The sequence below is a fragment of the Pleuronectes platessa genome, chromosome 15 (genome assembly GCF_947347685.1).
Source record: "Pleuronectes platessa chromosome 15, fPlePla1.1, whole genome shotgun sequence".
Lineage (NCBI taxonomy): Eukaryota > Metazoa > Chordata > Actinopteri > Pleuronectiformes > Pleuronectidae > Pleuronectes > Pleuronectes platessa.
In genome coordinates, this window is record NC_070640.1 from 15,382,304 (window position 1) to 15,406,696 (window position 24,393).

The following is a 24,393-nucleotide window of genomic DNA, read 5'->3' on the forward strand; positions in this document are numbered from 1 at the left end:
GAAAAATCAATTATTATCTATTCACCACTATGCAGATGGGGGTGTGGGTGAAGTGTTGCATTCACAAATCATTTCTGGAGTTTCAGGAGGAAAAGGTGACCTTTTCTTCAGACGTAATAAAGCAAGGGCATCTACACCATGTTTTAAACCTAAGAGTCGCAAGTGGCGATGCTAGCGGATTTAGCCACACGATGGTGTGTCCGAGGGTCTATGAATGCACTTAGGAAGATATCAGCCGACATTTGGGATAAAAACATGATGTAAATGACAAGGACAAAGTTTACTTCTGAGATTCCAGAAATGTTTTGTGGACTGTCGTGGCAATTTCTACAATCCCATCTTAACAACGAGGAAACAAGACACAATTCTCTTACAGTATTGTCACACTTTAATGCTCTGAGCATGGTGCATACGCCAAAGGTTAGTTTGTAATATGCACACCGATGGGAAACAGCTCTTTGTCTTTATACATTTGGCTAACCCCTCCCACTCTGGTTGGAGTTTTTACAAAGTCAAAGGTTGGGATCTTCTGATCACATGAAAACAACAATGCCTAGTTAAAGCATCCGGCCAAGATTCATTCAGTAGTACAGGATACAGCATGATCATGTTTACATTGTATGAGATGCAATCATGATCAATCAAAGGGGAAATAAACATGATCATATTGTGGTCACATGTTATATTTCCCTTACAAGGACTCAAACATCCACCCCTGCATAGTGTTGAGTAGATAATGAGTGAACTTTCATTTTTGGGTGAACTATCCCTTTAATCCTATATAACCGGCAATGACGCAAAAGTGGTTGTAACGTCACTGCACATCTTCCAATATGATGAATCATTATAAACAAACCCCAAGGACAATATTGGGCAGGTGAGGCAAAATGACTCAACAGCACCACCGACTGGAAACAGGAAGTAGTCCTTCTGGTTCAAACGTCATATTCGTCATTTTCAAATGCGACTCCAGACCTCATAGCTGAATTGTGAGACATAATTAGCAAGCATTCTGCAGTAGGATCCTGGTGGATGCAGGGACACGCTCTAACATCCCCCCTGAATATATCTTAGTGGGCGTAGCAGCCTCAGCGTGTTACCCAACCACTGCCACCAAGGTGCGAGGGCCCTTTAACGCCTGTGACAGGTCCAGTTATTATACTCATTATTATTAAAGAACAATCCATGACAAGTACCTATGGGTTAATTGTGGACATACAAACTTTTAAGTAAAACCTGATAACAATTTAGATTGTTTAAACGGGAAATTCTTCACTTTGAAAATGTAGAGGTTCGATATTCTCATCTCAATGCTTTGAATGTGTCCTATTTGAGTAAAAAACACATGTCGCCTACAGCTGCTTGAAGAAATAGATAGATAGAATAGTCATGTTGACACTCTACCTTCCAGGTCTGAGGAGGTTTTAGCTCAACATTGATCATTTTGGTTCACGATACATAAATAAGGAGAGAAACATTAAAATAAACATTTGGTCATGAAAATATATTCTTCTGTACAGCTACAATTATACAATACATTTACAGAAAACTTATTTTTTACAATGAAGCAATGTGATGCCCTTTTTAAAATGTTGGTAAAACCTTATGCTATGGTAAAAATGACAGTGCATGATCAGGCAGCATTTACAGTAACAAACAACTGAGAATGAACTCAGGCTTTTCAGTGCAATTCTGTGTTTTTATCTGCGCAAACAAGCCTCTGACCTTTCTCTATTTACACCTGTACATTTTAATGTCAATGCTGTTTCACAAAGTGCTTTTACAGTAAGTTGTTTTTGGTCCTCTTCGCATATGTCCTCTTTGCTGGTGTGATTGGTCATCTTCTTGCAACCCAATGTTTTTGTTTTTTTCTACAGTGTATTTTCCATTGATGTCTTTGACTGCCGGACATCTGTCCACTCCATTTTGGTGTTTTGCAGTGCTTGGGTCTTCTTCTCATCCACCTGCACGTAGTCCACTCTGTAGTCATCAGGCAGAAAAGGCTGCTGGTCATATAGAGGGAGAAAGATCGGAAGACATCTTGATTTACAAATCTTGGATCATGCATTTCTCACTGTAATGTTGTGCAAAATATATTACATTTTTAGTGCCACCAAAGTTGCATGGTTGCTTCAGATGCTTCAACTTGACATCAAGTGTATTGCAGATAGTAAAAAAATTTTATAATAAGGACTGATTTGAATAGTTTAATAGATACGGGTCAGTGGAGCTAATATTAACTTGTGATTATAATGATATAATTCTACTGAGTATGGTCTGCTTTTACTTTTACAATGTCAATAATCATTAATCTATGGTAATAGGTGCTACCCTGTGCTTGAAACCATATCTTGTAGTATTTAACTGGTGTGGGTTAAAAAGAAATTCCGCTGGTGTGTCTTCAAAGGCTTCATTTGCAAAATGGTTCATTGCTGTTATTTATTTGAATGTAACAAACCTTCTGTACTGGAGAGGGAGATGCAGAATTGAAATCCAGGGACAAATAGTCAAGGTTGGATTTTCTCGCCCAGGGTTGACCGGCTCCATCGCAGGTGAGATGGAGCCTTGACTCCTGTCAGAGAAAGAAACAGATGAAGATCTGACTAAATAATTATTGGTCCCAGAAAGCTGGGTCTGAGATACTTGCAATTCTAAAAGCCTCTCGGTAAATTATGAACTGTTACAAAGCTGGCAGGACCTCATCACTGTCTGAATAAATGTTGGCCTTAAACTGTTGAGGAAACTACTCGGAGGAGAGTCAGGCTAGATGACACATGACCAATGTGCTTTTCTACAAACTTTATACCAGGATATTGCCCCAAATATGCACCATTTTAAAGACGAGCCTTGTACAACTTCACACTGTTACAAATGCTCACAGCCTGGAGGGCCTTCACTGCGACTGCAGCTCGCTGATCAGCAAACTTTAGAAACATGAAATATCTTTTCACAAAGTCTTAACTGTGCCCCGAGCACCTTCTCCACCCACTGAGTGTCACACAATTATAAGAATTATGTCGATATTATATCAGTACCCTACATAGATTTCCATAGAGTTTAAAGGCCAGTGTTTTCTTTTTTAAATTCTGAGGCCTAGATATAGTTAAATCCAGCTGCTCTTGATATCATGAAAGTCAAATCAGTTCATGTTACATAACATCTTTCCAGTGCATTAAACGAAACAGATAAATAAATCTCAATTGCTCTAAATTATGAACAATGTACAATATAGTTCTCTTTTAATCTCTGACATAGAGGGGAAGTTGATGGCATTATTCAAATTACATGATAAAGTCTTTCGTTGTGAATATTGTGTGTATTGGGTAAATTTTGTCTTCAGCAGTGGGAATAGAAATGTTACCATTGTGTCGCCATCTCTCGCACTGTCCCCATTCTCAAGTTGTCTGTCAGGAAGTAAGCAGTTCACTGAAAAGCTGCAGCTGCACAAAAAACAGAGAATCAACATCAGATTAGAAACCAGCAATAAAGAAGCGATGGAGAAACATGATATTTGTGCTGAGTAGGCATATTTACGTATAACCAAGGTAAATTATAGTCAAATTTTCATGAGGCAAAGGTTTTAATGAAGTCTTATTGTCAGCCAAACAACACTGGCACCAGCTATTTCTCCCAGCTGATGGTCTCTAGACAACATCTAAATCTAATTTCGATATTATTTCGAAACATAATAAATGCTTGTTAACACAGCAGCAGAAAGGTCTTTATTATTTGTTTGTACCAGTTTAAGATGTGAATTGTTATGTGAAATTAAATCACATCCATATTTTCTAAAAGAAGGAAAGGGCTTTATTTGCTTATTTTAGCATGCTCACACTTTTTATTGATCATGTTAATGTATAACATTAAGAGCACAAGACTCCTTGGGAAAGGTTTCCTCTCACCATGATGCAGTCGTCATTCTGCTCAGAGGAAGGTGAGTGGGACATTCGGTGATGGTAGAAAGGCCTCTCAGGTCAAGAGGTGGGGGTCGAGCTGTGAACAAATAAAGTTCATAAATTGATACAATTCCCTGATGTACCACAGAAAGGTTTGTTTTGGACGAGAACTAAAGATGATCATGAGAAGATAGGTATGCATGTTTAATACTGCACTGACATTTTCCATATATGAATATGTGACAGGGTGGGAGCATGTGCACGTGAATCAAAACTATCATCATTTTCAGTTATTTTAAGATTTAACATTAAAGATTAAGTAATCAGTTTTCACAAAATACCAGAAATGTAACAGGAACCTATCAGCTCTCACCTCTCCTCAAACGAGGCTTGAGGTGTCGGTGAACGGGAGGAGGAGCGAGATCTCCCGGTTGACACATAAGTGAGCCGCCAGCTGCGGAGGACTCAACACTGCAGTTTGTGTCGACGAAGCTGAACGTCCTTGGGCTCATTGGGATGTAACCGTCACATTCAACGGTGGGAGGAGGAGAAGTCATGGGAACATATGACTCATCCCGGAAACTTTGAGCTAGTGTGGTGTTTAAAGAAGGCTGCTGAAAGACAAAGGAGCCGGAGATCAGACAAGTCCACTATGTTGCAACGTGGAACAATTGGCTAATTGTATTAGCAAATTCATATTGTGTAATTTTCATTTTATAAATCAAAAAACAATCTATACACATTTATTTCTTAATTTGTACATTTAAGAAAAATTACACTAGCACTTTGGATGCTTAAGGTAGCTCCACCTCTTTGGAAAACAATTAGTCACTTAAGCACAATGAATCTTGGGATACGTTGGCCCGGGAAGGATCTATTGGGTGGAGCCGTCGAGTATTTGAATTGGGACAGTCTAGTCGCGCCGCTGTGACGCGATTGGTCTACGAATGCAGCCGACAAAGGATGTGGCCCCTAAATTGAGACACTGCTATACACTGTATATAAAGATGGGCGACATGCCAAATCATCTTAATTGTCCTACTTTGACTAAAAAGAAAAAGTACATCTCACAATACATTATTGTCAAAGATGTTTTTTGTCAATTCTTATCAGACTGCTATTTGTTCAAGCACCATTTTTCTGGTAAGTTTGGCTTTAAAGTGATTCATAATTGACAGCTGACACTGGCTCATGATTGGTCTAGCACATGTATCTAAACTACAGCTCCACACCTCGATCTGTACAGCGCAGACTCTGACCCCAAGTGACATCAAAAGCACCTTGTTCATCTTTATATACAGTCTGTGGGTAGATCCCAAGGTGGCTCATAGTTGGACTTTTGTGAAATAGTTATTGGCTCTGTATCCAAGAATCCCATGAAGAAATGAATATCACTTTCATATCTTTGGCATGGGTCTGATTCTTCTCAACAAGATCTTTCTTGTTGATTTTCTTACCAAATTGAGACTCTGCCTCCTGTTCCTCATCAACCTGCTATCAGCATCTCCTAAAAAAATAAAACAATGATAAGGATTATGTTTAATTTCAATGGGTGCAGATTTTTTAGCTTCTGTACTATGTGTACTGTGAAGGGTTTACCAAATCTTAATTGGTCCAAGCCTGACAAGGAGGTCCTCCGGGGAAATAATGCAGCGTGCCTCGAGATATGCCGCACACTCATCGCTCTCGGCTTCTGAGCCCCTTCATCACTCAGCTGCTCTGGCACGTGATTAGGCTTGGGTGGCAGCGGAGGAGGTGTGTGTCTGTCACTTGTTTCCTCCAACGATGGAGAAGAATACGGCCGGTCAAACTGGAATACACTGGCGGCACAGTGACGTAGCGGGGAGTTCGACGAGGAAGGTAAAGCCATGGAGATGAATGGAGCACTAAAAGGAGGGTTGATCAGCCCTCCGTGGGGGAAGAGAGACGGGCTGTGGCTGGGATGAGAGCTGCAGGGAGAGGAATCAGTGTAGAGCGGTGATGGGGCGATGTCCTTGACAGCATCGTCTGACGACTTCTGCTCCAGGGAGATGTCCGAGTTTGAAAAGCTGTTGTGTCTACAGATATGCGGAGAATGAAAACGTTGCATTTGTTAAATCTGAACTTTTCCCCAAATTCCACCTTTGTCATTGGTTTTACAGATTGTACATACCTGCTGGTGCTTACACTCCCTGTCTCACACTGCGATAGTAAGAGGTAGTCCAGGGGATGACCAAAATCGAGTTGGCTTGACACAGATGCTCGGTCAGAGCCGTCAGGTGAGGTGGGGGTGTGAGGAAAGCCTTCCTCTGAACTCTCTGTGGAGAACAAGTGGAGATGGTCACAAATCATCTATCTACTGATTCCAGAAATCTCTGTCTGACTGTGGCTTGTATATCTCCAGAATCAATCATCTTAATGCTTTCACACGTGGCTTGTGTATTGTAAGGGCCCAAGGAAGTACAGTGTCGGATTTGGTGCAAATTGGACATGTAAGATGTTCAGTATTTATGGACTTTGAATAAACATGTGACCAGTGCTCTGATGAAGGGACAGCTGGGACTCATCGATGTAAGTGACATTATTGACAACATCATGTCCATGACAACAGGCATTGTCGTGAAAACTGCAACGATAACAACAACTGATTCTCCAGGTTGAGGTTCTGTTACTGAACTTTGACAAAAAAAAAAAGATCGGCATCTTGTGCAGCAGCGGTGGAGCAGCCTCAGGATTCTGTGGACTGAGTCCTCTAGCTGCTCTTGACTTGCCGCCGCTCAATAACAGCAGCTCACTTTTGCAGTTTCGGAAAAAAAAGCTCTAACCAGCTACATCACAGGACAAGGATGTGCCGTGATAAGATAACACCAACGTCCAATATGCAAACCATACCACTGGTGCATGTCTCTCTAAGCCTGTAGTCAAAGTCTCAACTTGCTGTACATGGAGCAGGTGAGTTTGAATGTTTTTTGCAGACACAGTGAAAGCAGACACACGAGCCCTGTGTCCTCATTTGTTAATACTATCTCCAGTCTTTTCGTCTGGTTGGCTCTCGCTCAGAAATTTGTTTCATTCCATTTCACCCAAGGCCGCTGAGTCAAGGCCATGCCTTCAGATCCATGTGTGTGTGTGTGAATGTGTGTGTGTGTGTGGGGGGGTCATCCAAAAGTATTTGCATGCTCTCATGAAACATTTGCTTTCCTTAATAGATGTTCGTGCTATCTTGTGGTGGCAGACCATCTTTAATTTCCCTTTGCATTAAATATGAGTTGCCATTTCAAAGAACTGTTTTGCAATCCAGGTGGGATCTACTGCTGCTGTCCTACTTTCTCTGAAAACTCTTAATTAATGCAGCCCAACTTTATTCTAGAACGCTTTAAAAAGCCACAGCAACAATCTGGGTCACAGACTTTAGCGTGTGGAATACAATACAGTCTCACAACTACTGCTTTATAGAAACATGCGGGGCAGCATATCAGCAACTTGGTGCCGTTGCTCTATCTCCTTCACACAGATGACAATGCTCTAACAGAACTCTAACAGTCTCCTCACAGTATATCCCCCTAGGAGTAAAAGGTCATAATAAGATCCTCCGGAGAGCAGATTGTTGAGTGATCATGTGGCAGCAGAACAAGTGTAGATATATAGAGAAAAGTGAAGAATAGTGGACTTTATAAAGGAAAACAAATCTAGATTTAAATAGAGTGGCACTCAGTAGAGAGAATACCACAAAGCTAGAACCTTAAAATCAGTCCACTAAAGTTACATGAATTATACTCAATGAAAATGTAAAAGAAAACACCCATTTGCAGAGGTAATATATATATAAATCATATGAGTTAATTTCCATTCTAGGGGAAAAAACTGTTGTTGGAATATTAATATACTCGTCTAGTGGAGGCTGTTGAAGGTTTCTTCCAGTTAAACAGGAGTTGTCATCAAGTGTTTGCTCAGAACTCTTGGTTTTCTCTCCATAACACTGAAAGGTCTCAACCCAGCAATGTAAAATGCCTTGAAATAATATACGTTGTGTGGTTCAGCACAATACAAACAAAGTTAGACTGGATTGGATATATCTAATGTTAAATATCTAGACACATATGGCTTGTGTTGTTGAGGAGCAGATATGTTTTGTCTCACATTGTTTTAGAAACAGTGTTGCACAGCACTGCACAGCACTGCACAGCTGCCACTTCAACCAGCATGGATCCCTCAGATTGATTGCAGTTAATGTTCCTCCCTACAATTTATTCTAGAATGCCTTTAACTTTGTAAAACAACATTCTGGTTGCTCCAGAGATCAGTTAGATTCACTCAGACTTGGAAGCAAAGACAGAAAGCGTTTTATTAGAGGAGTGAGTCTTCAGATCTCTTGTAGGATCACACCCGACATAGAATAATTCCCTATTTTATAGCTGCAGGGAATCTTCTGATAAAAAATTTAAAATATCTGGCAATGGCATTCAATTTTAATAATTTCCCAAGTTATGCCGTACAGAGATATTATAAACTTTACTCAAGTGAAAGACTAGTGAAAAGAAAATGTATTTATACCACCCGAGTGAGAAAGAATTTGGAAACACACCATAGTCTCGCGCAACCATGTGAGTTATCAGCAAAGGAAAATCCACCTAATGTTTAGTCTGTGATGCTTTCATAAAACCCACATGGCTCAAAATGAACGTTCTGACCTCAAATTAAAGTTTGAGCTTTACTTCTTCACTTCCTGTTGTGTAATAACCGTTTCTACTGGACCAGAAAAGTCAATCTACCCTTATACTCTGTGATCTTCACTGAGACAGATGTGTACAGGGACGTGCTGATCATCTTGACCATCCTGCATATTCACCTGCATCCTCCAGGCTCCCAAACTGGCAGATTCGACTGATGCTGCTGATCCAGCTGTTCATCTCCTCCTCAGTTTTGGCCACGAGGTAAAAGATGCGCGATGAGGTCTTCACCACAAAGAGGTGCTTCCCGTTGAAGTCTCTCTTTACCCTGAGTTGCCCGGTCAGCATCTCCACCTCACACTCCTTCAGGTCGATGGTGCGGATCGGCTTCTTGGAGTTCTTACTCTGGAAGTACTCCAGCACATCGGGATTACCACTCATGCGACCTCTGCGGAGCACGAACCAGCGCTTCCTCCACGCCTGAGGGAGACAGGAGCAGTTCATCCTGGAGTTAGTTTCAATTTAGATGATCAAATCATTCATTTTCAGCGCAGTGCTTCATTAAACCTAGCAGCACTGCTTACTACCCCCCCCCCCCCCCTCCCGACTGCAATTAGTCATGAGCAGTCATGGGAATTAGATCACAGCCCCTGCTCACAACAGCTAACTTAGCAACTTTTAACTGCGTTTTTGTGGCTTTAGATATGGTCAGTAAGCGGAACCTCAACATTTCGTTTCCCAGAAGTGCAGAGAAGAGGAAGTTCACTGTGTTTAGAAGAAAATGTCTAACATGAACGAAAGAGGTGTTCACTTACTCCACCTCTTTATACCGTCTACTTAATGAAACCCCGACACTGAAACTGTTGGGCGGTATTAACAGTGTAAAGCTGCAAAGATCTGCATTCAGTATGTGATGGCTGAGCCCTCACAGAGTCATATTGGTGACAAATTAAAACATTTATATTCTTGATTAAAAATAATTCCTAGTAGTCAGGCGGGATGTTTGGGTGTTCATATCATTTTCACAAGTGTGTGACCTCTCCCAAAACTTCTGTGCTGTGACACTTAACAACACAACACTTGTGGTTTTCTCCCTGCCTGTGGTTAATCTGCCCCTGCACAAGTCAGTTGGTAATTTATGTGTTCATACCAGGAAATGGTTAGACAGGCTTTCTGACAACAACATCGCCAGGTTTTAAGAGGAAACCGTAACCAGTCAGATCCATGAGATGTTTCGAGTATGAAAAGTTTGAGAAATAAGCTATTTATATAAACAGGTGCATCTAATGTAAATTGTGAATGTTGACGCTGAATGGCTGTAGCTTCTGATCTTTAAGAAACATAAATCAAGGCAAGTAAATATCGAGCAAACCAGAAAATCTCCCATATTTTATCGTGCGCTCTTCCTCAGCAGATTAAGTTTTGTTTATTGTCATCATGTGGTTTAAATAGGAAGCTTTGAAAAACGGAGAAAAACTCCAGAAGATTCAATGTGGTTCATGCTCAAACTGATATACGTTAACTCAGTGACTTTTACTTGATTGCTTTTCGCCATTACTTTAATAAGATGTTTTATTTCATCTGCTGTCTGTGATTTGAGAAGCACTTTGGCTGTTTTAGAGGGTGCTATATTAATAAAGCTAATATCATTATAAAGTAAACATACTATTTAATATGTACAATACTATTAAACTAAACAAACATTTTGACTGATGAAATCATTAAAGCATGGGTTATACTTTTAAAATAGATGATGGCTTTTTTCTATTCAAATGTCCCAATAAACAGTGAACCAGCAAACCAGGGCCCTGACACTAAATCTTATTTTTTAATAATCAGCCGCTTCAGACATTCACTAGTCATTTTACAATGACTTAATATTCAATATTGACTGCTAAAGGACAATAAAGCAGCTGAAACCAAAGTCAGCGAACCAAATACTAAACAAAAACTTGATTAATTCATTTTTCATGTTTCATTGGATTTAATGGGCGAGAAACATTTGACCAAGAAAGCTGAAGTTTCCACAATGACACGTGCCTGCAGCTGACATTTGAATATTCAGTCAGATCATGTCCCAGTCGTTACACCTGTATAAAAAGACCTTCCTTTACTTTGTCCTCTGCTATTAACAAGATCTGCATGGTGTGTGAGAACAAGTTTCTATTTCCCGCACCAAACCCCCAAAAACCCCATCATCACATACGCGCCCAACCCCCCTCCCCATCCTTTTCTCTGCAATGATGTTGATAAACAGGCCTCCTCCACCCCTGTTTGCACAGGGGAAGTGCAAACAGCCACCACAGAGCCGGACTATTTCTGCTTATAGGTCTGAAGTGTCTGACTGCTGCTGCTGACACTGCTTTCCATGTTTCACAATACACACGGTCATCACACAAACATGCACACACACACACACACACACACATACTCACACAGGCACACACACACAGAGTAGAGCAGGGTGAGTGGCGGACATTATCACATGACCCCGACAACCACGAAACAGTGAGGGCTGTATACTGTCCATGTAAGCAATTATATATACTTGCTGTTAAGAGTTCTTTCCATGTCTGCCTGAAATACATTTGCAGCTTGTGACATATTGTCTTTTTTATCATAATATTTGCGCGTTAATAAGTATGAAGTGTCTCCACAACACAGCGGTGAGGTGTTTTAAATAGAAATGAGGAAGACGACATGAAGGAGGCTGAATGACAGCTCAGTTTAACAAAAGCATGGAAGCCGTCGTGTCCTAATTCCCTCATCCTAATAAATACTCACACACACACACACACGAAAACACACACACACACACACACACACAAGGCACAGCAGCACAGCCTGGCATTCCCATAGAGGACATACGCAAGTGTCCGGTGTGCACTCCTACTCACAAATCTCTTTAGTTTCTTCTCTGGGGGGGATTTAATGAGCCAGCCGGTGCAGACCACATCCCCAGCACTCATCTTTACAGCAAAGCGTGTCGTCCTCACGACGGCTGCTGCTGCTGCTGCTGCTGCTGCTGCTGCGAAACTGAGAGCACTGCGAAGCATATCCTGTGTTCTGCTCAGCCCAGCCACTCCAAAAGGAGGAAGTCAAGAAATTGATCACACTGAAAGAGAGAGAGAGAGAGAGGGAGAGAGAGAGGGAGAGAGAGAGAGAGAGAGAGAGAGAGAGAGAGAGAGAGAGAGAGAGAGAGAGAGACAGAATTAAGTGTTTATTTTCCCAAAGAGCTCAGGGGCAAGCAGATGGAGCGGTTTGCCTGTGGGGAAGAAAAAACAAATGATATTTGACAGGTTTGAGGACTCTATAACATGCACAGGCTGGGATGGAAATCTATATCATTAAGGTAAACTGCAGTGATCTGTCGTCTGTCATTTTTTCTTCTTCTGAAGTATCTGCACATAGGCTCTGCAGTATCCACAGAAGAAGAGCAAAAACCTTTGTGTGTGATTCCTACACACATAAGTGAACGTGTAAGGGAGGGGCTGTCATGAATTACAGCCAAGAAATTGTCTTTGGCTGGAACCTGTTCCTGGGAGCTGCTGAGCCTTGGCCACAGGTGTCTGTTATCTCAGGGACAAAGACGACAGTGAAACAAAACAAGGAAGAAATAATGATCAAGGAATTTCAAGTACACATGTCACTCCACTGCATGTGAGGTATACATTTTAGCATTTTTCCGCGCAGAGTCATACGTTGTTAAAAGATCTTGTCTTGAGGTTCGAGTAAAATACAACACAAGTGTATCTTCCCCTTTCTGTTGAATTTATTTGCCCGATGAGGTTTGTGAACTCCAAAGAAAGAAGAAGTGGTTTTAACAGTGTTAAACCATAACGTGGTTTCTCTCAGGGTTTCAGTAACTCAGGATGATTTCATTTTTTTGAACTCTCCTCTTTGATCCATACTCTGCTCGGGGGATCGATACATTATGGGTTATGCTATTTCTATATATTTCTATGTGCTGTTTTTACACATTTGGATAAAGGCCCATCAAGGGATAGACCTTGCAAGGATGCATGGACTATAAATGCAATATATATGTAAATCATATAACATCATTATCAGTCCCTCAATCTAATATAAGGGAATAAACACAAAATAATGTCGGTCCTCAAACCTATCTTTCATTGTTTTGAGAGAAGAGAACTCATAACTTCCTCTCGACCGTAAAAGCGTTGGCATCACAAAAAACGTCTACATTTCTCAGATGGCAATTTTCGACAGATGAGGTGCTTTGAATTTAACTGCAGAAGAAAAAACACTGTGATATTTTAAAATTTGCATTCTGCTGTTGTTCGCAGTCAATAATAAATACTACAAACACCACGTGTCACCCGTGCTGAGGTTTTCTCGAGTAACCACCAGGGGACGACATTAATGCCCTAATCTATAACGTTAGGACTGGGTATATTTCATACATCATTACTGAGTGAATACCCAGGGAGGTACTAAACATTATATTGCATTACATTTATAGCACACTCAAATACAAAATACAATTCAATGGACAAAGATCATGTGAAACCCCAGGCCATTAGCATTTTATATTTGTTCTACTTTTTGCCTTGTTTTTTTCTGAACATATCGATAATAAATCCCTTTCATGATTAGTCTGAATGATTTCAGTCATTATTATGTTCTGTTGCAGTGTTTCGTGCCTAAAATCATTCTTCTGACCGTGTTGCAGTCGCTGCAGTGCAGGTTAAACAAACAATAGAGGGCAGCATCACGCCCAGGCTACATGTTGTCTACAGCAAATGTGGAGAAGAAGAAACGGGATTACGACAGTCTCCAAAGAGCTTTGGAGGATAAGAGCCGGAAACCGCTTCCACTGGATGTAACACCATATAAAACAGAGATTAAATGTCATCCTACACGTCTGTGATCTGAGCTGTGCAGTGTATGTCCACAATTACACAATTACCACCCAACACTGTACAGTCCTATCAGACTTTACGTAATGTGTTACTACTGTCGTTAACATTGACAGCGTCCGGGGAGCGTCGCCATCTTTCTTTGGAGGGCGTTTCCGCTCTTTGGTTTTCTTGTGGCGACCACTCGCGCGCGTTTAAAGTCTCTGCAGCATTACCCATGACTCCCCTCGGACGAATGACCTGTCTCTGGCCTTGACGTTTAGCGCGCTGCTGCTGCTAGTCTCTGGGAGCGTGTGTCCGCAGGCAGCGAGAAGCAGCCCGTGCTCCAGACCGACCTCCGTCCTCCTGACACCGGGAACAGACCACCGCGGAGCCACCATGCTGTCATGCAGGAGCGTGTTGAAGAAGCTCCCACCGCTAGCTAGAGCCTCTTCGACTCTGTGCCGGCTCAATGGGAGAAGAGCAGGTCAGTCCCTCTCTGCAATAACTTCATGGTGGCTCCCAGATCAAACACGCCGCATGTAACAGATTGAATGACCAACATCTTGGCTCAAGGTGCCTCACCGCAGTTCACCTGTTACTGAGCTAACTTAGCTAACTAACTCTTTTGCAGAACTAGCTAACTTTGATCAAATTTCCTCTCACTTGCTATACGTCTTACCTGCAGTCTCCCAGAAAGCAACGCTAATTAATAATAATATTCATAATCATACGTATAATCATCAGCATAATCATAATAAAACTCAAGTCATTGTCAAGTTCATACATCAAGTTCAGTGCTGGTTTGTACTTGAACCTGCTGGGTGCTAAAACAATCTGTATCCAATCATGGAGCAATAATCAATAACATCTAAATGGTAAACGTCATCAGTGACAAAGGGTCATGATATATATGTACATTGAGCAGCATAGTGAGGAGCTATGATTGGCTGAGGGCTAGAGTGGTCGTCCTCTAACCAGAAGGTTGGCAGTTCAATCCTCAGTCTTCCCCATCTGCATGCCTTAGTGTCCTTGGGCAAGATACTGAACCCCTAAACAGAATCTTAACAGATGTTGAAGCACTAAATGTAAGTCGCCTTAAACAAAGGGGCCTGCCAAATGTCAACTTTGCTCATAAATAAGAGTTTGAATGAAAAACCTTCACTCAACAGCAAACATTTGTCTTTGGACACAAATAATAATAGTTTTGCGACAGTAATCGTGATAATTGGTATTGACCAATGTCTGTTTTTGATATATTAATATCATTGTTTAGGGGCCAGCCCTCCCCGTCAAATTCCACCATGCTTACAAGGATCACAGGGGGGTTGTTTCTTTCAGACCGTTAGTTACATGCCGCAGGTGTCTGGAATGTACAGTGATGAATAAAAGCAGCTCAAGAGAGGGGGTCGATCATAGGGAAGGTTTTACCCTCTGAAGCCTGAATGCCAGTTTGGGCTTTCTTTAATCAACCCTGTTAACAAGCACAGGGATCCTTCTGCGCGCATAGTCCCAAAGTGAGAATCATAATTTTGGGGGAATTTCAAATCAAAGTGCAAGTTGAAATGTAGAGATGTGACTTTTCATGGAACACCAGCTGAATAAAATTGATTGATCAGTGAATATACACTTTAATATTAGTCACCATGATCATAAACAAAGCATCCTCTGTCATGGTAAATGTAGTTGTTGGGTTTTACCAAATCACTGAACGTGTTCTTCACATGTGTGCGCTGCATGGCTCTCTCTGGATTACCTTTTGTGAGCACTGAAATTAATGCAGTTTTATGCATTTATGGTTTTTATGATGTTTACTGTTTCCAGTGTTAAACCATGGCAGACCAGTACGTGTACCAGCAGCTAACATGTCCACAGGCCCTTCGGGGTTAGGAAGGGACACACAGCTGTACATCGCCCTGGTTGGAGCAGCCACCTTTGCTGGGGGAGTATATGTGAGTTATGAAACAAAGTATATGCATCGAGTCTATGTTTAAAATAAGCAATTGTCTTTGGTGTTAGAGCCACTGCTTATATGGCTGATTTCAACCAGACAATCCTACCCTACACTTTCACTCCTCAAAGCCAACACTCATCACCGGATCTGAGTGGCAGATTTATCACCTCTACAGTGAAAGTGTATCTTGTTGTGAGTAACTGTTTGGTTTGGTCTTTACAGGCGTACAGAACTGTGAAAAGTGACCAACGTAGATATCAGGAACGTATCGATGACATTTCCTCCAGACCGCTGAAACTATCCTCACAACAAACAGACGAGCCAATCAACTTCTCAGAGCCGACTGGTGAATTTTTTTTCTTGATTGATATTATTATTCCACTGTCATGTCATGAACAGTTAACAGTTATATTTATTTTTGTTGTTTTGGTTGCAGCTACCGAAGCCACTGAAACAGCTGTGGAAGCTACCGAAACAGAGCGTGAGTTATTTCTGTAATTTCAGAGAATATATTATCTTGTGTGTTGACAGATCATGCGCCACATCTCTTAATAACTTAATAGATACTGAGACTGAACTGTCATGATGGTGAAGAAAGAGCTTATGCATTAGTTGCTTTAGCTTTCTGTTTTAAAATTGTAGTTAAATGTCATATGCACCAAATATGGGCTCTGAATCAGCTGACTCAGCAGTGCAATGTTTAACTTCCTCTTTATTGCCACATAGACAGCAAATTACGAGTCAGCTGAACTTTATTTAATTCATGATTAAATTGATTCTCTTATCTCTGATAATTTTTTGAACAATTTTCTGAATGTCACATAACATGTTAAATATAGTTATACACTACACTAATCATTTCATACTGTAATATTGTATATTTATGTTTATTTCTTCCTCAGCCATTGCAGAGCCTGAGGCAGCTCCTTCACCAGAGGAGCCGATCCCTCCGGCCCCTGAAGCTGAAGCAGCAGCAGCTCCCACTGAAACAACTGAACCTGTCCCAGGTAGTCTGCACTCGTTACTTAACTCCTAAATGAATGAATGAATGAATAAAACATGCCTCCTGTGTAAACTTTGTGTTTACACTAAAACGTTGTAGTATAAAAAACTGTAATTGCATTCAAAATGTGGAATTCTGCATTTCATCACAATTTGAACACGTTGTACTTTGTTGAGGAATTGGGTGAAAGAAATGGTGACACTAGCTGGTTGGCTGAGGTTGGTGCACAATAAGGAGGCTGTAAATCAAACCTGTTTGGTCACTTCTCTTTTAACACTGTCCATAATTATCCCACACCCGCATAATATGAAATAATAGTTTTATGATACAGGGTTTATACATGAGGCACTGTGGACATTCATAGCACGTGTTGTATTTATTCTCTGTGTGAGAAGTTTGCTACCCGAACTGTGACTTTTCCTTCTTGTTCAATGTGTTCATTTAATTTTTTTCCAACGTCTTCACTTCTTAATTATGCATGTGTCATTTATCTGTTTAATTCACTGGATGTTATTTATTTCCTGTCCACTCACATTGTACATTAACCCATTTACAGTTTCACTATAAACGTCCCACACTCTCATATTAACCTTCACTCTGAACTGTAAATAATTCTGTTTTTGTGAGACAGTGTTTTGAGTTGTGTCAGTATTTTCTAACAATATTGTTTGCTCCTTTTGTGTGTGTTGTTGTTTGTTTTATATCAAATTCGACCCATCCTATCTGGCATTTTCTCTGAATGTGTCATACTTTGTGGAACTTTTCCTGGGATCCTACTCAAAATACATTTTCTTTCTATAAACTGAAATGTGATAATGTTGTACATAATTGGAAGCTGCCCTTTTACAGTGGACTGCATTTTCCCGAAGTACATGTGAACAGTGTGGTATCACAAGCATAAAAAAACAGCAGTGACACTTGGATCAACATATTACTTCACACAATATTAATGTTAAATTAAGTTGATTCTGAAAATGTAGGCTTTCAGTTACACATTTCTCATAGGAGATGGTTCTCATTCACCATTGTCCACATTACAAATCAGTGCACCATCAAACGGTAAGAAAGTTGCATAGTGTTGCAACGTAAGAAGCATTTAACCAAAACATACTTGGTATAATGTGGTATATGTTATATGTAGAAGGTAACTGGGCAGCTTCCCGTTTATACTGTGACGGCATGCTGCTTTTCCTGGGGTAAATCTGAGGAAATGCATGGTTCCTAATGGACCTCCACTTTAATAATCTCTAAAGAATTTAGTCTAAACTCGATTACCTCAACAGCAGATGAGCCTGTGTTAGAAGCAGAACCTCCAGAAGAAGCAGCAGAGCCTCCTGCTGCACCTATAGTGGAGGAGGGTAAGATATGAGGAGACGGGACTCTCTGATCTACAGCTCAGATAAATATGTATATTATGTATTAGCCCATTAAGACGTTTTTGTTTAACTTTTATTGCTATGCTATACTGCCAGAACCAGCACCCCCACCTGAGCCATCCCCAGTTGAGCTAACAGAGCCACCTCCTGCACCTCTAGTCGAGGAGGGTAAGATATGAGAAGAAAGGATATTCTGATCTGCAGCTCAGTTAAATATGAATTTAACGTATTGGATGTAGTGCAGATTAAGTTATTAAATAACTTTTACAACTATAGTGCCAGAACCAGCACCCGAGCCAGCACCCGAGCCGTCCCCCGAGCCGTCCCCAGTTGAGCTAACAGAGCCATCTCCTGCACCTGTAGTTGAGGAGGGTAAGATATGAGTCGACATTCTGATCTACGGCTCAGCAAATACAATTTTACGTTATTAGCTGTAGGGCACATCTTAGGTTATTTTGTAATTTTTGCCGCTACACTTACCAGAACCAGCACCCCCAACCGAGCCGTCCCCAGTTGAGCTAACAGATCCATCTTCTGCACCTGTAGTTGAGGAGGGTAAGATATGAGTCGACATTCTGATCTACAGCTCAGCAAATACAATTTTACGTTATAAGCTGTAGGGTACATGTTAGGTTATTTTGTAATTTTTGCCGCTATACTACCAGAACCAGCACCCCCAACTGAGCCTTCCCCAGTTGAGCTAACAGAGTCACCTTCTGCAACCGTTTCAGAGAGTGGTAAGCAGACCTGCGCACGGAGGCAGTGAATTTAATTTACCACAACTGTGGGGTTTCCTTTGTTTTAACCACTTAATGATCCGGTCACACTAACAGAACCCACAGCAGCAGCAGAAACAGCCGAGCCGCTTGCAGCAGAGCCAGCCGAGGCTCAACCTGAAGTTGTGGCAGAGAGTGGTAAGACAACCATCCAGCTTCGGTTGGAGCAGGGGAGCGGGCCGATTCTTTCCCCCACAACGATAATGTTAATTTCATACACCCTTTCTCCCTTTTTTTTTATATTTTTAACATTTCTTTTTCGTTACAGCTTCTGTCCCTGCCTGTTCATGACTCCTTCACGTTGTTTTGGCTTATGTAATGATAATGGTTAAATTCACTCACATGAAAAATTGGATTTCTTTTGTTTACCAGGTGCATTGCCTCCTCAAGTGTTCTGTGTAATCCATAGATGCTGATGAACTGTGTCTGTCTCCTGCTTTTGCTTATTGCCTGTTTCTCTCTCCTGCTCGCTCTTTTGCTGTCATTGTTAGTTCAAACTCCAGCAGTGGAGGCCACACCTGCCCTTCCCGAGGTGCCCTCACACGCCCCCTACCTCCTTATTGGTGGGGGTACTGCCTCTTTCGCTGCCGCCCGGTCTATTCGAGCCAGAGACCCCGGTGCCAAGGTCAGTCACATCTCCGATTTCACCATCAAATCCAAACTCCGAATTTAGCTCATTACCCACAAAGTTTTACCTGAGTCTCAATTAACTAATTTAACTTTTATGGTCTTTTTCTGCTACCAGGTCTTAATTGTGACTGAGGAGTCAGAATTTCCGTACATGAGACCCCCTCTTTCTAAAGAACTGTGGTTCTCTGATGACTCCAGTGTGACAGAAACTCTGCGTTTCAAACAGTGGAATGGAAAAGAAAGAAGGTGTGTTTCAGTTTCTTCTGTTGTGTGTTTGTCTTTATTTTTGAACTTCTATTAACCGACCCCTTAAAACTGTTGTAAATTATTTTCACAATTTGCACAATGTCTTGCTTTAATACTTTAATACTTTTTTAATACTTTTAACTGAGAAAACAGTTCAATCATTTTAATATCTTTGTTTTTATTTTCCAGTATCTACTTCCAGCCTCCATCATTCTACATTCAAGCAGAAGAATTGGCCAGTGCAGAAAATGGTGGCGTGGCCGTGCTCTCTGGTAGAAAGGTTGGTTTAGATTTTTCCTTCAACCATCACACACTACACTGTGCTGCTGACTTCATAATTATAAATAGTACTAATAATAGTGGTTGCTAGTAGTAGGATAAACTTTTTTTCCAGATCTAATTTTCCTTTTTCAAATTATAATGTTGTGGATTTTAAATAGATGCTTTAATCTATTGTAGGTGGTTCACATGGATGTGAGAGGAAACAAAGTGAAACTGGACGACGACACTGAGATCTCCTACGACAAATGTTTGATTGCTACAGGTGGGTCACTGTAAATGCATTTGTTACTGCATGTGTCTAATCTTCATGGACACTAATGTGAACTTTGCTCTTCAGGGGGGGTGCCAAGAAATCTACAGGCCATTGAAAGAGCAGGAGAGGAGGTGATGAAGAGGACGACTCTGTTCCGCAAGGTCAGTGTTTAGCCACAAGGGGGTGTTGACATGATAGGAATATTATTATGAAATGAATTGCATTTTGTTCTCCTCCACAGATTGATGACTTCAAATCCTTGGACAAGGTCTCCAGAGAAGCAAAGTCCATCGCAATCATCGGAGGCGGGTTCTTGGGCAGCGAGCTGGCTTGTGCCCTCGGCAGGAAATGTAAGACTCCTTGACAAGAAGAGAAGAGAACAGATGATAACCCTGATGTTTAACAGAAGTTAGTTGTTGATCTGTTGTTGGATCATTCTTTCTCTCTCTTTCCAGCGTCTGAGTTTGGTCTGGAGGTGATGCAGATGTTCCCTGAGAAGGGCAACATGGGAAAAGTTCTGCCTGAGTATCTGAGCAATTGGACAACTGAAAAAGTCAAGAGAGGTCAATGTCCATTTTATTTTGTAGCTTATGTGAACCTCTTATTTAACTGGCAGGATGGCCAAAGAAAAGAGACGGCTTTCCTTTATGTCTTAACTCATCTTTTTTTTTACCAATAAATAACATTATTCTCCCTTTGGTTTTCTAGAGGGTGTTCAAGTCATTGCAGAAGCTTTGGTGAAGTCTGTGACTTTCAAAGATGATCGATTAGAAATCAAGTTGAGGGATGGCCGATTGGTGAGTTCAGATTTCTGCAGATGTGCAACGTGTCTCAGGAAAATTAGTTACTTATTTTTTGGGGCCTTTTCCCCGTAGGTGCAAACTGATCACATAGTTGCAGCCGTTGGCCTGGAGCCCAATGTTGACCTGGCTAAGTCAGCAGGTCTGGAGGTGGACTCTGACTTTGGAGGCTTTCGGGTCAATGCAGAGCTGCAAGCAAGGTCCAATATTTGGGTGGTAAGTTAAATTTCAAGGTAATTCAGGTACTCGGTCAAGATCAAGAAGAATTGTGTAGGAAAATATAATTTAATCATCCTTCCACCAATACTGTAGTTTATGATGTGTGATACATTACATGTACTATTTCCATTTTTAACTGGCTGGTTTTGAGTCGATTTGGAAATTAGAAAGCGCGTATACCTATAATAGCAATTTTGCTGTTCATGTTGAGCCTTCATTTGCAAAACTTGCGGTTAGAATGTGTGAATTAACTGTCATGGAGTCAATAGTTTAGTAATATGACTCACCCTAGTTTTTCTAATTGGTCAAATACTTTTATTTAAACATAGCAACGGAAGTTGACCAAATATAAATACAGAAATTGCAAATAAGTTTATTTTCCAATTGTAGGACATGGAGAGATGGATATAGGGCCGTCTTCAGGCAAATTCAAGTCATGTCTACAACATAATACACCTCTTGACATGTATAGTTACATCTCTTCTTTTGAGTTTAGTTTTCAGTTTTTCAGTTAAAACGTCGCTGTAACTTCTAATCTTTTCATTTTAATTCTAATCCAAGCCATACTTCCTAAATCCCTTGTGTCTCCTCTCAGGCAGGAGATGCTGCATGTTTCTACGACATCAGACTGGGCCGCAGACGAGTGGAACACCACGATCACGCTGTTGTGAGCGGTCGACTGGCGGGAGAGAACATGACCGGAGCCAACAAACCCTATTGGCATCAGTCTATGTTCTGGTGGGTATCAGACTTCTTCTTTTCCCCTGAGTATACATTTAAAACACTCCCTAATGAGAGCTGCGGCTGCAAACCCTGAAACCAGCTTGAATTGAAAATTAAGAAAGATATTTTTTGTAAGCGAGAGCCGGTTTGAATTGTTAATGACTTTGAGTCCAGATTCATAGCATACATTTAAATAAGTAGGCACTGGAGCGGCATATACAATCCTGTAAATGACTCAGATTCGGTCCTACATGAACATGCCCGATTGCTTTCCTCCTAAAAATCCTTAAATATTTAAAACGCTTTTAGAGGACATTGAGTGGCCAGCAGAGGGCTGCAATACTCAGTCAGGCATTTTTCAAGCTTATTACACGTGTACTAACTCTTTCAAAAAAACTACTGATATAATCACATGGGGAGTTGTAGGAGTTTGCCAAAAACTGTAGTACAGTGTGGATTGTTGCCCTCGCTAGACAGACTGCTGGTGCAACTGCAAGTTTTTGGCAGCTGGTGAAATGTGACACACTGCTTCGTAAAACAAGGGGTCATTGCTGCCCCCCCCCCACACACACACACGGCCATTAGTCAAACTATCGTGACTTACACACCAGCACAGTGTCATAACAGGGCGGCTGTAATGCCTCCTGTGCATTTACGCACAAAATTGTATCAGGATTCAGCTGATCCTATCTGATGTACACAAACCCACACAGTTTTCGGAGAATCAACTTGAGCAAAACCTTTTAGCAGGATGCCTCTTCTTTAATTGATGGGTATACATAGCGTTTGACCTTTCTGTTTTTGCCCTGCGAGTCATGTTCGATGTCACGAACGAGCCAGGAACTGAGAGGCTCTCTCACCTCGCTGTTTAACCAGGCTTACATTTTGCATGTATCAATAGAAAGAAAAAAATGGTTGTTGCACGTTCTTCCCCAGATGTGAAAAACAATAAGTACTTTAACTTTAAGGATATTTACGCCGGGAAGTTCAATGTGCGTCACAATGTTGCTGTAGAAAAAGTGCAGCATCAGCGTCCAGACTGGAAAAATGAAGCAGAAGATGTTTCCATCAATGCCAATCAGAGTTAGAACCGATAAAACTGCATTTGACCAGGGATTAATGCCGATAAAAGCCAGATGCTGATGGGTTTTTTGACCAGTGAAAAGGAGCTTTAGATATCATGTTTGCTTAGAAAATGTTGTTGATAGCACATGGACAAATTTACTGTATTACTGCCACGTAAATATATATTGGCTAAGTCCTAAAACAACATTGGAATGTGAAAATAAGCAATTTAGATTTTTCTTCAGTTCCTTTCATCAATGAAAGGACATATAAATAAAGAGAGAATACTTCTCATTCCAAAGGGTTTAAAATACATAATTATCTCAACATGTTGTCAATCCTCATGTGTTTTCTCACAGGAGTGACCTGGGGCCTGATGTTGGCTATGAAGCCATTGGGATCGTTGACAGCAGCTTGCCAACAGTAGGAGTGTTTGCCAAAGCCACAGCCAAGGACACACCTAGAGCTGCTACAGAGGATTCAGGTAGGAACAGCCACTATCTCTTTAGCCCTAATCCTATGAAGCAAAAACAAACAGAGTGATTCTTAGGACGAAGGGTCAGATTGAGCTTTTCTCATTAAATGTGCTGCAGGAACTGGGATCCGCTCTGAAAGTGAAACAGAGGAAACAGCCGTCAGCCCAGTGGCCTCTTCCACCCCTGCCCCTGCTCTGGAGCAGCAGAGAGACAACTATGGCAAAGGAGTTATTTTCTACCTGCGAGACAAGGTGGTGGTGGGCATCATCCTGTGGAATGTGTTCAACAGAATGCCCGTTGCTAGAAAGGTACACACTGTTCAGTTGTTATTAAAAAATAGTTTGTGTCATGTTGCAGATTAATTTGATTCATAATTTGTCTTTTCATTAATGTAAAATGTCTTTTTTGTGTGTGTTATTTGTAGATAATTAAGGATGGAGAGGAACATGCTGATCTAAACGAAGTGGCAAAGCTGTTCAACATCCACGAGGATTAAGCTGTTCAGGTCTGATGCTCGTTATGGGAGGACAGATCCGCCTCATGTGAAGCCTGAACTTTGGCAGCCATTGCCACATGGTTTATGAAACCACTGACCACGCAATGAAAACGATACGTTCAACATCATGTCTCTGAAATATTTTCACATTTGGAATTTGTATGTGCTGCATCTGTTTTGCTGTTCTTTCACTTGTTTGGTTCTATTCAGGGAGAAATCACAGTCTCATGTTCCCGCTACCACCAAATGTGTGTGATTGTATAGCCGCTTTCCCCAGCAGGCAGAAAAAGTTAAATAATGGATAATTGTGTGATCAGAGCAGCTCGTTGTGGGAGAAGCTGCAATAAAAGCTATTTTTAAACTGGAGTGATCCCCTTATTTTCAGACAGAAAAGTGGACCTGCATTCTGAGCTGTGATTCTTTTTTTTTTCTTCTTTTTCTGGCTGTTAAATACTGTGTGGTCGAGCTCATGTGTCCTGAAGCGTTTGAATCTCTGATTACTGTTGGGCAGATTGGTGACTGGACCTTAAAATTGAGGGGGGGGAGATCTAAAGTTCTAACCTCATCTAATAGCACTTATTGTGAAAGAGAGCGGACTGTATGTGTAAAAGGCAACTGATAACCATACCAGTACGGTTTACAATGTATGGCATTACATTCTAAATAAGAAGATCCAACTAAAACATTAAA

At 41.1% G+C, this 24,393-nt stretch overlaps 2 protein-coding genes across 7 annotated transcripts; one reads left to right on the forward strand and one right to left on the reverse strand.

Moving 5' to 3' along the window:
* Positions 1 to 1,477: 1,477 nt before the first annotated feature.
* On the reverse strand, positions 1,478 to 11,628 carry gab3 (GRB2 associated binding protein 3). 3 transcript variants are annotated; one of them, XM_053442166.1, is made up of 10 exons: positions 11,443 to 11,628; positions 8,725 to 9,025; positions 6,049 to 6,193; positions 5,496 to 5,953; positions 5,354 to 5,403; positions 4,270 to 4,507; positions 3,903 to 3,993; positions 3,362 to 3,440; positions 2,459 to 2,572; positions 1,478 to 2,006 (listed from the first exon to the last, which is right to left on the reverse strand). In XM_053442166.1, the coding sequence occupies exons 1-10, from the start codon at positions 11,599 to 11,601 to the stop codon at positions 1,872 to 1,874; spliced, it is 1,770 nt and encodes a 589-aa protein (XP_053298141.1). In that variant the 5' UTR covers positions 11,602 to 11,628; the 3' UTR covers positions 1,478 to 1,871. The 3 variants fall into 3 exon arrangements, with proteins under 3 accessions (XP_053298141.1, XP_053298142.1, XP_053298140.1); XM_053442167.1 differs by having other exon boundaries at positions 1,478 to 2,003; positions 4,270 to 4,510; XM_053442165.1 differs by having other exon boundaries at positions 4,270 to 4,510.
* Positions 11,629 to 11,760: 132 nt separating this feature from the next.
* Positions 11,761 to 24,069, forward strand: aifm1 (apoptosis inducing factor mitochondrion associated 1). 4 transcript variants are annotated; one of them, XM_053442171.1, is made up of 24 exons: positions 11,761 to 11,897; positions 15,229 to 15,356; positions 15,581 to 15,704; positions 15,795 to 15,839; positions 16,261 to 16,365; positions 17,645 to 17,719; positions 17,834 to 17,905; positions 18,014 to 18,109; positions 18,221 to 18,292; positions 18,403 to 18,474; positions 18,571 to 18,651; positions 19,005 to 19,138; positions 19,259 to 19,389; positions 19,579 to 19,669; positions 19,849 to 19,933; positions 20,009 to 20,085; positions 20,166 to 20,274; positions 20,380 to 20,487; positions 20,633 to 20,721; positions 20,800 to 20,940; positions 21,539 to 21,681; positions 23,091 to 23,215; positions 23,325 to 23,515; positions 23,632 to 24,069. In XM_053442171.1, exons 2-24 carry the CDS (start codon positions 15,270 to 15,272, stop codon positions 23,701 to 23,703), a joined length of 2,325 nt encoding a protein of 774 aa, XP_053298146.1. In that variant the 5' UTR covers positions 11,761 to 11,897; positions 15,229 to 15,269; the 3' UTR covers positions 23,704 to 24,069. The 4 variants fall into 4 exon arrangements, with proteins under 4 accessions (XP_053298146.1, XP_053298143.1, XP_053298144.1 ...); XM_053442168.1 differs by lacking the exon at positions 11,761 to 11,897 and adding an exon at positions 13,622 to 13,891; XM_053442169.1 differs by lacking the exons at positions 11,761 to 11,897; positions 18,221 to 18,292 and adding an exon at positions 13,623 to 13,891.
* Positions 24,070 to 24,393: the final 324 nt, after the last annotated feature.